The sequence below is a fragment of the Pholcus phalangioides genome, unplaced genomic scaffold (genome assembly GCF_987345545.1).
Source record: "Pholcus phalangioides strain wild (caught in Gottingen) unplaced genomic scaffold, Ppha-v1.0 ptg000004l_1, whole genome shotgun sequence".
NCBI lineage: Eukaryota > Metazoa > Arthropoda > Arachnida > Araneae > Pholcidae > Pholcus > Pholcus phalangioides.
The window spans coordinates 46,073,979-46,088,810 of record NW_028301597.1 but is presented as its reverse complement, the minus strand read 5'-3'; the positions used below and the strand labels follow the sequence as shown (position 1 = coordinate 46,088,810).

Below are 14,832 nucleotides of genomic sequence, written 5' to 3'. Positions count from 1 at the left end.
CCACGTATATTTGTTGGCGTAATACAAATTCCGCTACGGAGGGAGGAAGAAGTAATTTTTACTGCCGAAGTAAATAAAACTGAGATATGTATCTATCAAACTTGAGTGACGTTACCCGAAATAACGATAATTTGAAATCTTCTGATAGCGTATATTTACTTTATATATATGCTAGTACATAAGAAAATAATCGATATATAGAAAAGTAGCCAGAATCTCCAATAATTGGCAATATACAGGGTGCACAGCAACGCGGGGGTATCTCATTTTACTCGCGAACCGTTGATCTTAGACGTATACTTCAACTTATAAAAAGTTTCCGAATAACGTGTAGTACTTAGACATGCTATTCATGTTTCAAGGGGTTGTATAATTATTGAAATGAGAAAAATATATAACTTTTTTATACCGTCCCCGTGTGTCAAAAACCCAATTAGAAAGTTGTTGTCCTGTCTTTCCTGATACGAGCAGGAAAAAAAAAAAACCAGCTGTAAATGCGGGAAAACACGTTTTACCAGCATTTAACGCTGCTTCCCCCCCCCCCCCTCCTCCCAAACATTCACGCGTTATCCGGATGACCAACTAAAACGAGGCTTGACTGTATTTCATATAAAAATGACACTAATGAGAGCGACTGAATACTTACGGTTCATATCAATGCGGACGGATGTACTAATTGGTTCGGTAAGGTTTGTGTTGGAAGCCTGACAAATGAGTTCTGCCATTAGATCATCCCTACGAAGCTCCGTTATCTTCAACTCGTTTCGTATACGACCTTGTATAGTTTCCGTGAAACTTTCATCCATCAGAATGTTATTCCTCCACCACGTCACGGTCGGAAGCGGGTCACCTGGCGGCGATATCGGAAGAAAAATAAATAAGCATACGAACAAAACAAATTAAAATCGATTAAATTTAAGAAAATCTGGTTCTACCAGAGTTTCCGAAATTTAATTTATTTGCGATCATCTCTCTCCCCCACTCCCTTCTTCAGAACTATTTTATTAACCTCCCAACTTGAAACAGTCCTACATATATTGCTGCCAAAGCCCGAAATGAGGCCACTTCGCGAATTGGCGGTGAGTATTGGCTGATATCCGATTTTCAGAAAATGATTCGGGTTTTTGTCCGCCTATTCGAGAAGTGGCCGGACATCCCTGACCAAAGTTCGATGTGCTGATGTTGCACGGTAGACGCCAAATCTATTTTTTTCACAGCCAACGTGGGATGAATAGATATATGTATACTGTATATACAGTAGTTGAATTAGCTCCATGAGACGGGAGAAAAAAAAGAAGAGAAATTTCAGAGGAAAACTATTTAAAAAGTAATATATACATAGTATTTTTCGCCGAATTTTAAAAACAACAATGGTTATCGCATCGTGACTACGGTTTGATGGGTTGCCATAGCTAACGTGGAAATAAGTATCACGGGAAAACATGCCAACTTAGCAATGACCTTGAATCATGTCTTTTATTACCGGACTTTTGCCAAGGATCTCTGGTCACTTCAGAAACAAGCTGGTCATGGCCTGAAATTTGAACTTGGCCGGGTCAATTAATAACGAAATTCGCCAATTCGCAAACTGGCCAATTTTGGGCTTTGGCAGTAACACACATATATGTATATATGTGTTAGCAGGGGTGCGCAACTGCTCAACCTTTTCAGTCCACGGACCCATATATGAGATATTGCTGCGGCTCATGGGCCAGAAATTAGTTGATATTTATAGGACGACCTTATATCACTCGTATTGTGCAGGACTTTCTACAAATTTTTTTCCGTTTTCACTTTTTAATAACAATGTCCCGTTTTTTCACGTGTTCGAAATGAAACAATGAAACTTGAATTTTTATTCTCTTTACTGTAATCAAGACGGACTGACTGATGCGCATCAGTCAGTCAGTCACTGAAATCAAGAATTAAGAGTATTTTCATATGCTATTAAATTATATTCTGGAAATTTTGATTATAAAACTATCAAAATTAATGAAATCAAAGTCACATAACAATATTCATCTCGCACTCTCACATGTTCGTCAGAATATTTCCCCGTGAATTTCATTTTAATCCACTGCGTTTTGAAGTAGAACAAGCTTCCCGCCATTGGCGATTTTTTAGTAATAATAACTAGAAGACTAACTTGCCTCTCACAACTTCTTTGGCGATTATTCGCGGTGTCCTATATTTTTTTGTATGGATTCCGTATTCCCCGTATTTTTATCTGGGTCAAGTGTGGAAATTTATCGCGTGTTGTGTATTTTGATGTGTATATTCTATCGGAACACCTTTCTTGGACCGGATGGAACCCTTCGCGGGCAGCATCTGGCCCGCGGAGCAAGGGGGGGCCATAGCTTTATCCATCTGCTTCTCTTGTTCGTTACATGTGTGTAGGATCGATCTCTGTGACGAGACTTTTTAACGGATGCGAACAGATCTCCTCGATAAAAAGTCTCGTCGCAGGCCTGCAGTGGTTCAAATATTCAACCATTACTCTTCACTCAGAGTCCGAGAATGAGACGGCAGATGGCAGCATCAGTGTTTGCCAATACGCATCCAGATGCGTGGTGATTCACGTATGCAAATTTAATTTTACTCCAAATTTCGTTGAGAAGTTAAAATACCCCTTAAAAAAACTTAAGGTATTTTTAGTGAAGTGTTTCTCTGGGGGTAAAATACACAAATACCCCTATTTCACAAAATACCCTATAAAATTTTGGAGAGAGAGTGAAATTACTTTTCAGATACATATTTTCAAAAAATAATCCAGGCCAGAAGTGTAACAAGTATTACACTGAAACAAACTTCACGTTAAGTTCGCAATTTATACCCGCACATTCCACCATGTACCATTTCGCTAGAAATTCCACAGAGGAGTATGGACGAGATCATTCCATCACCCTTCCCCTAAGGGTCAATATCCCTCTTACACATTAAGAAACAGGGCTTGAATGAACATGAAGGAGAAGCTCATCTGTTATACATCAGTACTCATATTAGCATAGATAACAGATAAACAAAATCACCTCGAGCTTCCAAAACCATAAAAACTATGGAAATATAAAGTCATCGAAATGACCAGGAAAATGCCCAACAGCAATAACCACGATTACATCATTCGTGTGGCGAGAGTATTAAATATAAAATTATACCGTTCGCACAAGATTTCCCCCCCTCAGGGGAAGCAATATCTTCCATAGTTCGTTATAAATACAGTTATCCAACGGAGTTGAAGGGAGAAGCTTCGAACTTTTGAAGTCTATCAACCAAGTAGTTGAATAATTGGATTTAAGATAGCGTTCGATAACAGCCGAGGGTTGTAGTAAAAAAAAAAAAAAAATTGGGGTTTTTTTTGGTAGGAGGCAATTAGCGGTAAACATCTTGAAATTCCAGGAGCGTGAGATGAATTCCAAAGGCCTTGAACGGAGAATTGCTTCTCATCTATTCCGGTCACGTTTAGTTCTTCCAAACAAAAGAAGATTTAACGCTGACGAAATTAAGGCAATGAAAAAAATTCACCAGGACTATAATTTAACGTCCAATTTTTTTTCTTATTTTGGTCTTTTTTGTTGTTGTATTTCATCTCCCGGAAGCGGTTGAGCTCCATTTGACAGATTTCACTCCTTATTTTCACGCCGCGCCGAGGAGTTTCCTCGACTGAAACTGATTCACGTCCACACTAATGCCAAACTATAAAAACTCATTTTAACGGAGAAAAAAACCAAACCATTCTACTGTAATTTCCACCTTCTGAGTGAAGGATGCTCAACCCTTCAGGAGAGGGCGCTGGCCACACACTTCATTGGTTTGGAAACGTGTCGCGGGCCGCTCAAGTGATAAGGAACAGCGTCGCCGGTCACATAAGTGATAAGGAACAGCGTCGTCGGTCACTTAAGTGAATTGTGAATGTGCCATGCTGGTCCATTAAGAGATCTAGAACTGAGCCGCGGGTCCCTTAAGTGATCTAGAATTGAACCGCATATCCATGTGTATGAGGTTGGTCCCTTTAGCTGCACATTTCGAGATAATTTAGTTGGATTTCACAAAACTAAGTTTGAGGTCTTGGACCCCATCAGATGTCTGCAAGGGTCACATTTCGGGTTATGGGGTGAAGATATACTTGTATGCGATTTCCTGGAATTCCCAACGTCAGTCACGGACATATATCAAAATAAAAATTCCCTTAAGTGGAATTTTTGATCAAAATTATGTTATGTGTTTGTAATGTATTATGTCAGTGTTTCTCACCCTATGGTCCGCGGACCTGAAGCGGTCCACAACGACGATATAGGTGGTCCGCAAGCAGACCTAACAAAACTGATTCTAACTAAATGAAAAGTTATTCAACCTTTGGAAATATCCATATGGGTCAAAATAAAAAGTTATACCTGTATACTTGGGTTCAATATATATTACATCATCGTGGAAAATTTCGCAACTGGGGGGGGGGATGCGATAAATACGGGGTATCACTAAATTTAGGCAAAAAATGTAATTTATTGAGCCTTACATATCATCTGCTAATTAGAGCTCAGTTTTGTGAAGAAGTGAGAAAATAAACGATGTACGCAGTAAAAAAATGTATTTCACGGGAAAAATTTTATCAAATGGTCAGATGACCGTATTTAATTAAGTAAAAAAAGTAAAACTGGGATCTTAAATATTGTAAAATACGGGACATCACCAACGCTGCCAGAAGTAGGTATAATCGCCAATTGTTATTGAAATTGCAGAAAAATTGAGAAAAAAACGTTGAACTTAGAAAAATATTAGAGATAAATATTTATCACAGTATAATTTATATACACTAAAACCTGTACGGGGATCTAGAAAAAATATTGTTATATACACAGGTTATCGTTGTAGAGAGTTTGAGCATTTGCGCTATTTCCTATTGAATAGTAATTCCGCTATGACCAAAGAAAATACCGATATTGGCATTTTTATCGTTGAAGGCACAGCATCGTTATACACAGGTTTAGTCGAATGAAAACGCTGTGTATTCATGACCTTAGTAAATATTAAAAATTCAATGTTTATCGTATAAAAAAAATCGGTACAACCAAAATTGAAATGATGTCCCGTAATACGGGATACAATTGGTCCGACAAATAATTTCAGACATGCTAGTGTTTCTCTGATTCAGAAAGGTTGAGAAATGCTGTATTAGAGGTGATATAAAGAATAAGAAAAGATTAAGTTGAAAATTCACGTCCTCGATCAGGGCAAAGCAGAAAAGACAGAGTAATCTGAATTCGTGGAATATGCATTGAGAGAGATCACATCATGGTACGTTATTGAGTGCTTAATGCTGTACTTTCGGGGTAATGATATCCGGAGTTCATTCTTACCAAAGGTGTGTGCGTGTGGTTTCTCGATATTAAAGCGCCGATGAGCCATTAGGCTTCAATTATGGATTTTCATGATTTAATATAACTGGAATGCAGTTTGAAATGAGGGAGAGTCATCAATCGGCTTTAACGAGAGTTCCCTTAATTTACTAATTAACAGTTTAATGATTCATATCGACTGGACAATAAATTCGGTTTCGTAATAAATATATGGGGGTTTTAATGAAAAATTCGTAGAAATGTTCTTTAATTTCACTATGTGTTCACGTTAGAATTTAGATCATTGAAATTCCTGTAATATTCGTCTTATTTTTTGATTGAAAACTTCAATTTGTTTTTATAGGAAATTGTAACTGAAATTAAAGTGAAATTCAGGGTGTCCCCTGAATTCGCGAAAATTCATAAAATTGAAGGAATTGTTATGTTTGCATGCGTTTTGCGAAAGTCATTTTCACGAGGGGAATTTTTTTATTGCGCAGAAAAATAAATTAGCACAAAGTTTTGGGCATAGAGGACGGTGCACGGAAAAATATCATTGAAAATACGCGAATCAGTAATGTATGCGAATGTAATCAGAAATGTATGCGAATGTAATCAGAAATGTATGCGAATGTAATCAGAAATGTATGCGAATGTAATCAGAAATGTATGCGAATGTAATCAGAAATGTATGCGAATGTAATCAGAAATGTATGCGAATGTAATCAGAAATGTATGCGAATGTAATCAGAAATGTATGCAAATGTAACCAAGAAATGTATGCAAATGTAACCAAGAAATGTATACGAATCAGAGTCTTATAATTCATGAGTAATGTCAAAGTTTGTAAACAGGTGGAACTGTTTATGAAAGGTCGGGAGGAGGGAAAAGCTCGTTGATGAATAGTGGTTTGGAAGGATGTCAACAGGCTGGTCCAAATTCTTTGCACAGCGACTACATTGAAACTTCAGTTAAAGAGCGTTATTCGTTCCGCTATCGTGCTCGTTATCCGAATAGCTCGTTATTCGATTCAAACTTCCCGATAGGAAATAATAGAAACTTGGATAATTCGTTCCACAATTATTCATTCTCACAAAAATGATTAATAAAAACCACATTCAATCAATAATTAAACACGATAATAATACATAAGACAATAAAATAACCATTGTATAAAAATTAATAACCGTAATAAAACATAAATTGCAATTATGTTTACAAATTAACTCATTATAAATGACGAGGACAATCGTTTAGAACGATTTACCGACTCACCGTTGTTTGAAAACTTATACTTTTTGCGTGACTTTCAAAAAGAACCTTATTCAATGACACTTTCTTTTGCCTCCTTTTCTAGGATTTCTGGGAAATGGGAAATTGCAGTGTTCGTTGGACAGATTCATTGCTCGCACACTGCTGCAGCTTTATTTGGTTAGTTCTTTTCTACAGAGTGCTGTACAGATTACCATATTCCAGACATCTGTCTAATCTCATTTTATGAGAGGGACTTTTCCTTACTTCTCTTTTCCCCTCAGCTGAGATACCGTCCATAAACTCTTGCTAGTGTGAAATCCTTGACTTCATCTGCCGTCAACTCTTAGATATTTTTCATAGTTCTGGAATGCCAACCTCATCCTCCTCCAGTTCATGGTCTTGCCCAAGCACATAATCTCTTCGACAAGTAGCGGCTCCTTGAGGTAGCCCCCCTCAAAATCACGTCCAATAATGGAATGAGCCCACAGTTTTCTCCAGAATTTGAAAAGAATTTAAAAAAAAAAACTTCTAGAGCACGTAGTCATGGCTGCAATGCTGCATCTAGTTTCGTATCCTAAATATTCACATTCGCACGTGCAAATTTTCCGAGTGAGGCACTCTTACCGGAGACTGTAGGGGAGAATATTATCCACAATTCTATAATACGTGTGTGGGAGGGGGGGGGGCGAAACAAAAAATCATCAGCTCAGTTGAAATAACGTGAAAATAAATAAACAAAGCACAAACTGAGTCAGGAATTTGTTAAACATTTTTATTCGTTATGTGAATTGCTCGTTAACCGAACTGCTTGTTAACTGTAGTTCCACTGTATCTGCAACCGTTGACTTGCGTAACGTACTTCAAATTACAAAACGTTTTCAAATGACGTGCGGTAACTAAAAAATGTCTTCAACTTCCCATGGGGTCGTACACAGAAAAAGAAAATGGAAAAATTAAATTTTCATTTAGACCAAGTGAGTTAACTTTTCCAACTACTGAATTCCGCGCTAAAAAGTAATTCGCAAAAATAATGCTTGTAGACATTTATTTCCGATTAGACCGATTTGTTGACTTTTGATGACAATGGGGGGAGGTGGGTTTGGATGATGCTTACGTAATCCACCATCCTTTGTGAAGATATCGAATATACTTAATTCCATCTTATTCGGTGTTGTGAGCGGTTCTATCTATCTATCTATCTATTCGGTAAGGGAAAAACGAAAAAATACAAATACAAATACAACGCCACAACAGGCAAAATGCCCAACGAGGTGGCTGATAAAAAGATGCCCATAAAAATATGGATGTCATATGTTTCAAAAATACAGCAACCCCATTAAAAATGCAATTAACACAAATTATAAACAATATATACACATGATAAAATATTATACAATGCCCATAAAGAATACTTATGGTTGTCTTATTCTAAGAATGGATAGCTTCTCGATTGACCCCAACATGTTTATCGTATTTCTTTTTAAACGTGTCAATTGTGTTACAATTTACTACCTCCGGGGGTAAGCTATTCCATTTATCAACAACCCTATTAGAGAAAAATTCCCTGCGACACCATAACCTTGCATTGTCCCTCACCAATCGATACTGGTGTCCCCTTGTAAAAGCGGTTGATTGGCGGTGTACTAAAAGTTCATGGTCCATCCTATCCATCCCATTGAAAATTTTGAACACTTCGATCATATCTCCTCGACACCTGCGTTCATCCAATGTAAACATATTCAAAAAATGAAGTCTCTCTTCATAACTCAAGCCCTGTGTGCCAATAAGGACACGCGTAGCTCTTCTCTGCACCCCTTCAATCAAGTCTATGTCCCTCTGTAGGTATGGTCTCCAAAACCTTACCGCATACTCCAGTCCAGGACGAACTAAGCCTCGAAAAAGCGGAAGAATGACTTTAGGAGAACGCGAAGAGACCTTTTTGAAAATGAGACCAAGCATTCTATTCGATTTTTTGACAACCGCTGAACAATGTTCAGAAAACTTAAGTCGCTCGTCAATGAGAATTCCCAAATCGGTGACTCTAGTTGCATCCGGGATAGTGACATCATTCAACTCGTAAGAGAACCGTGGGTTGTTTGAACCAAAATGAGCGACCATGCACTTATCTACGCTAAACGTCATGCTCCATTCATTTGCCCATGCTGCAATCTTGTCTAAGTTGGTCTGGAGCAACTCCCTATCGCTTTCATTCCCGATTACCCCCATTAGCTTCACATCATCTGCGAATTTGCTAGTAATTCCATCGATACCCTGATCGAGTTTGTCGATAAAAAGTGAAAAAAGTATGGGGCCAAGGACACTTCCCTGAGGAACTCCACTTGTGACGTCTGTCCAACCAGAGAATTCCCCGTTCACCATAACTCGTTGCGACCTATCTCTTAACCACGATTCTATCCAATTCAGCAAGTTGCCCCCTATTCCAATCTCGTGTAAACGCTTCAAGAGTTTGCCATGTTGTACCCGATCGAATGCCTTCTGGAAATCAAGGTAAACAACGTCGACATTTTTGCTCTTACCCAAAGCCTTAGTCACGTAATCATAGAAGCAAAGGAGGTTAGTTACACATGACTTCCCCTTCCTGAACCCATGCTGATTATCCGACAATACATTATTCTCGTCTATCCACTTCACAAACTGCCTTTTGATGATAATTTCCAAAATTTTCGAGAGGGAGCTCGTCAAACTCACTGGACGATAATTAGACACCACTTCTCTACTACCCTTCTTAAATATCGGAACAACGTTAGCCAGTTTCCAATCTCTCGGGACGATACCCTCAGCAACACTACTCCTGTATATCTGTGCGACTGGCCCCAACAATTCATTAGCACCTTCCCTGAGAACCCTGGGATAGATATCATCTGGTCCTGGTGCTTTGCTTGCACATACATTTCTTAGAAGATTTAGGACCTCCACGTCTTCTACTTGAATATCGTTGAGGGTTTTATTACCCCATGCAACACCCGTATATCGAATATCATTATCTCCATTAAAAACCGACGCGAAAAAGTCATTGAAAGCACTACACATGCCTACATTGCTCTCTACCTTAGAGCCTCCTATCGAGAGGGGACCAACTGTCCCCTTACATCCATTATTGACGTATCGAAAAAATGATTTTGGGTCAGAGCCAATGTTATCTGCCAACCTAGATTCAACTTCCTTTTTACTATCCCTTATCGCTTTCTTCAACAGTCTTCTTTTATCAGTAAACAATGATAAAATAAAACCTTTCGATAGATAGATAGATAGAACCGCTCACATCCCCTAGTTATTGGGCACCTGAACTATCATTCTACCTATTGATAAGTCCCCTACAGAGCCACTTTAATGATCTCTAATGTTTCACGGATCCTTCAAGTGCTCTGAAAATTTTTCAGGGCCGCTCAAGTGCTCTGGAACTGTGTCACGCATCACTCAAGTGATCCGTAATTATGCTATGGATCACTTTAGTAATCTGTTCCGCGGGTAACTTGAGTGATGTAGAACCGCACTGGGGACCGCTTAAGTGCTCTAAAACTGTGCCACATATCACTCAAGGGATCTCTAAATGTGCCACGGATCGTTTAAGTGTTCTGTAACTGTGTCGCGGGTTACTTGGGTGATCTTTGAATATGAAAGTGATCTTTGAGGTCTATTTCAGTGATCTGAAAATGTGCCACGGGCCACTTAAATGCTCTGGAATTGTGCCACGGGTTATTTAAGCGATTTGTGAATGTGTCGCAATGTTCATTTTTACAAAATTAGTTTTGAGGGGAGCAAGCACCATCAGATAACCTTCAGGGCCACATTTTGTCTGCGGGTCAAGGGTTTACCATGTATGGCATAAAGGGTGGTTCGCAATGAATTTTTTAAAGAGGAATTTTGAGTTCTTGCCCTTCAAATATCATTGAAATTAACAGAAATCTATTGTAATATTTTAAAAATATTTTTTGCATTAAAAAATATTTTTTTTCGTCGGGGGGAGGCACACGAGCCCCTATGCCCCCCTCCTGCGTACGTTTCTGATTCCACCATTATGCGTTAGGAGGTAGGGGGGCAGTGATGACGAAGTTTTGCTGATGGGGGGGGGGGTCAAAAATGGCAAAAAATTTGCTTACTTAATATTTGAACGGCCCCTTATTCAATCTAGATTCCGCTCTAAAAAGTAATTTCCGAGGGGAAATTTTTTTCTTTTTAAATGTGATATATTTACGGAGACATTCGAATCTGAAGTTTTCAGAATGTATCGCCAATGATTTCTGCATGATTCACAAATTTTGGAACATCAAAACTTAAAAAAAAAATTCAAAATAATATGCCTGTCTCTGTTTAATACTCGTTGGTTTATAGTAGTTACGCCAGGTTACACTACAAAAGTTTGACAAAAGATATTTTACAAAACTTGAAAAGAAAACAACCAATGAGCCTGTTGATTCCATTCACTCGGATGTAACCGATACGTTTATTGATTGCATTTTTCAAGTTTTGAAAAATATATTTTATCAAATATTTATAGTGTAATAACGGCTTTAGGGTGATATTATCAAAATTAAAGTTTCGAAAGTGACGGAAGTAAATCACTGCATACAGGGCGATTCAGAAAAGATGGGGAAAACTGTAACAGGTGTTAGTACACACCAATAAAAACAATTGTCATCAAAGATTGAATAGTCTAACATGAAACGCAAACGTAACCTGCGGAAGAAGAAACTGTATGCAAATCAGCGTGATAGTGAATAAAAGGTACTTTAGTAATACTGAAAAAGCAGATGTCCACTGTGGTGCAGATTTTCATGCGGTTTCTTCTTCCCCAGGTTACATTTGCATGCATAGTGTTCCTTTCTTCCAGATAAAATTTATGGGGAGAAAAATTTAATTTCAACAGGAATGCCGCTTTAATGTTTGCGGAATGGCCGTTTCGAAACGCGCTTGCGCCTTTGCAAACCATGTTAGACCATGCATTCTTTGATGACAATTGTTTGTATTGGTGTATACTTTCACACCTGTTAAAGTTTTTCCCATCTTTTCTGAATCGTCCTGTATACGTATTTTTAGGTGCACCTTTATAAAACGGAAACCAGTCTAAAACGGAAAATAATTTCAGTCCCTTGGACGTTCCGTCTTATAAAGGCTTCACTGCAATATTATTATCTCGATAAAACGAACTTCATTAACCGAGAAATGCTTAAACTTTTTTACAAAAATTGAAAATTATTTCTATGCTAAACGCATTTTCCACATAATTAATTAACTTTATGAGATAAAGTGCCTTCACTGTATGGAAACTTGGTTGTACTTCTACTACATAAAATTTTAATGATTGTTCCAAACTGAAATTAATTATTTACAAGCAAATTATATGAATAGAATTCTTTCATAAATCTATATATTGATTTCAAAGTCGAAACCATTATAGAGATTAATAAAAGAATTTAATTATTCACTTTATATAAATAATTAAGACAGCAATATATTTAACTAGGGAAAAACCAAATAAAAATAGTTATTATATATCATAACGTTTACTAACTAAAAGAAATACTGAGAACATTTTTATATAGTTTTATTTTTCTAAAATGTTAATATTTCGTTTTTCTACCAAAAATAAATTTCGATTACCTGCTAACGTTAATCAATTAATGTATCATGTTTGTATATAACTTGGGATGCATTGTGCTTATAATGACTATAAGATATAGTAATGAATAAGAAAGTAGTAATGAATAGGGAATAAAACATCGTCAATATTGGATTTAATAGGACAATGCTTATCTTTTTAATATTCTATTCAAATTCAATTAAAATTTTATCGTAATTATATATATTTTTTTTCAATGTGATTAGTTGTTTTTAATAAATAAGATTGAATTATTAAAATGCATTTAATTTATTTGTCTTGTATCAATTGAGATTTTTCCCCCCTATTGGATACCAATAATGAATGTACACTGCTGGCCACCCAAATTGCAACACCAAGAAAGACAAGAGATATCGCAACAATATTTATTTTGTAGATAACATGTTGACCAAGCATCAAATGATTAAATTTATAGACTTCTGTGAAGTGTGGTTCCTGCCAAAATCAGTAGCCAGAGTAGCCGCCATTGTTGGAGATCACCGCTGCCACACGCCTCGGCATTGATTCAAAGAGACTTTGGATGTGTTCTTGGGGTACAGCAGACCAAGCAGCTTCCACGCGTTGCCAAAGTTGATCTGGTGTGCAGCTGGAGATGTAATCTGGGTCAATCGTTGAGCAACCATGGACCACATGTTTTCTATCGGCGAAAGATCCGGAGAGCGAGCTGGGCAGGGAAGCAATTCAATCTGGCGATTGACGAAGAACCTTTGGACAATGCGTGCCACGTGTGGTCGCGCATTATCCTGTTGAAATATGGCTGTGGGCAAGCCCTGAAGGTAAGGAAGGACAACTGGCTCCAACACCTCGGAGATGTAGCGCTGGCTTTTTAAAGTACCGGCAATGCGTACTAGAGGAGTGCGAGAGTGATATCCAATACCGCCCCATACCATAATACCCGGTGCAGGACCAGTGTGGCGGTGCATAACGCAGCTGTTCAGCATCCTCTTTCCACGGTGTCTCCAGACTCGAATCCGACCATCGTGGTGTTGCAGACAGAAGCGTGACTCGTCAGTACAGACAATTTCATTCCATTGTGCCGTCCACATCCTTCTTTCATCGCACCATTGGCGGCGGAGACGTCTGTGGTTCTGCGTCAAGGGTAGACGAAGCAATGGACGTCTTGCGGACAGACCACTCTGCTGTAAACGGCGTCGAATGGTACGCGCAGACGCTGGATAATGCGGTACAGACTGAATGTGCTGTGCTATGGTTCGTGGTGTGGCTGAGAGATCCGTCACTGCCATACGCACAATACGCCTGTCATCACGTGAAGTGGTGCACTGAGGTGGATGCGATCGAACACGTCGGTCCGTCGTACTTTCCTGCATCCAACGATCACATATCCGCATTACAGTTGTTAGGTTTCGTCCAACACGACTACCGATTTCCCTGAAAGATAATCCGCAATCTCGGTAGGCCACTATCCTTCCTCTGTCGAACTCGGATACTTGATCAAAAGATGATCGCTGTTTTCTACGAGGCATAATTGATCGTTTTTTTGAAAAATCCACAAGAAAAACACAATTGCCGTACTTCCAATCGTCGAAATCTCCAAGCCTTAAATAGCGCTTTGAAGTGGCGCCACAGGCACGCGTGATGTGCGTCTGCACTGAAATTCTAATCATTTGCATATCTCATATCCGCTAATACATGTTGTAAATTTCCTATTATTTGCATGCTTCCTTCAGGGTGTTGCATTTACGGTGGCCAGCAGTGTATTATTGTGATTGAAAGAAATGATGGATGATTTTTTTTCTAGCTTAAGATCCTCAATTCTAATGGCACATCGTACTGTATGGAATGGATAATTTGCATATTTTAACCCTCTCAGAATCGAACATTTATTTTTTTTTTGGAGTTTTTAAGATGTTTTCGCATTTTTGATACTCAAAGAATGCATTAAAAACCGAAATTCATCAAATCTTTATTTTTGCAAAGTTTTGTTTTTTTCCTTCAAATTTTAATTTTTTTTTGTGAAGAAATGAATCACTTCTTTCAATTTTTTTCATCAAAATGATGCAGTGTATATTCATCTTCGCATTTTTTTTTTCAGAATTTCATTGCTAAATTTTATGCAATGAATCCCATTTTTCCCGGAATCACTTTCTCCCCAGGAAGACATCTTACAAGCTCCTGAAAGTTCAACTCTAGGTGCTGCCCTCTGATGAAAATACACGAATAAGTTCACATTCACCGTACGTGAGTATAACTCAAAACCTACACATTCCTTCAAGTCAAGGCTTCACTCCTGATGTCAAAAACAAAATTTCTACAGTGAGAAAAAGCAGCCTACACGTTTGTGCATGCATTGTCTGAAAGAGTAAACCTATGTATAGAGGTATCAGGAGGAACCAAATTTCAATAAAGAAATTTAATCGAATTACGTTGAATTTTGTATGACATTACTTTCAATTTATTTGAAAATAGTTTTTTTTCCAGCTGATTATCCACAATATGGTTTTAGGCTCAATTGCACATGGAAATTAGAAACGTATCTGACTGTCATTTTGTTGGTATTGCGGACTTCAATAGGCATTCAAACATAGAATCTGCTTTTGAAAAAAAAATTATACAATACTCGCATCTAAACAAAGACAGATAATT

At 38.0% G+C, this 14,832-nt stretch overlaps 1 protein-coding gene across 1 annotated transcript in view; it reads right to left on the bottom strand.

Moving 5' to 3' along the window:
- Nucleotides 1-14,832, bottom strand: part of LOC149087699 (neural cell adhesion molecule 2-like) — a 271,875-nt gene that overhangs the window by 113,953 nt on the left and 143,090 nt on the right. The window contains exon 4 of the mRNA XM_089231589.1: nt 647-850. Coding sequence (XP_089087715.1) covers nt 647-850 — 204 coding nt within the window. The remainder of the gene's footprint in view (nt 1-646; nt 851-14,832) is intronic.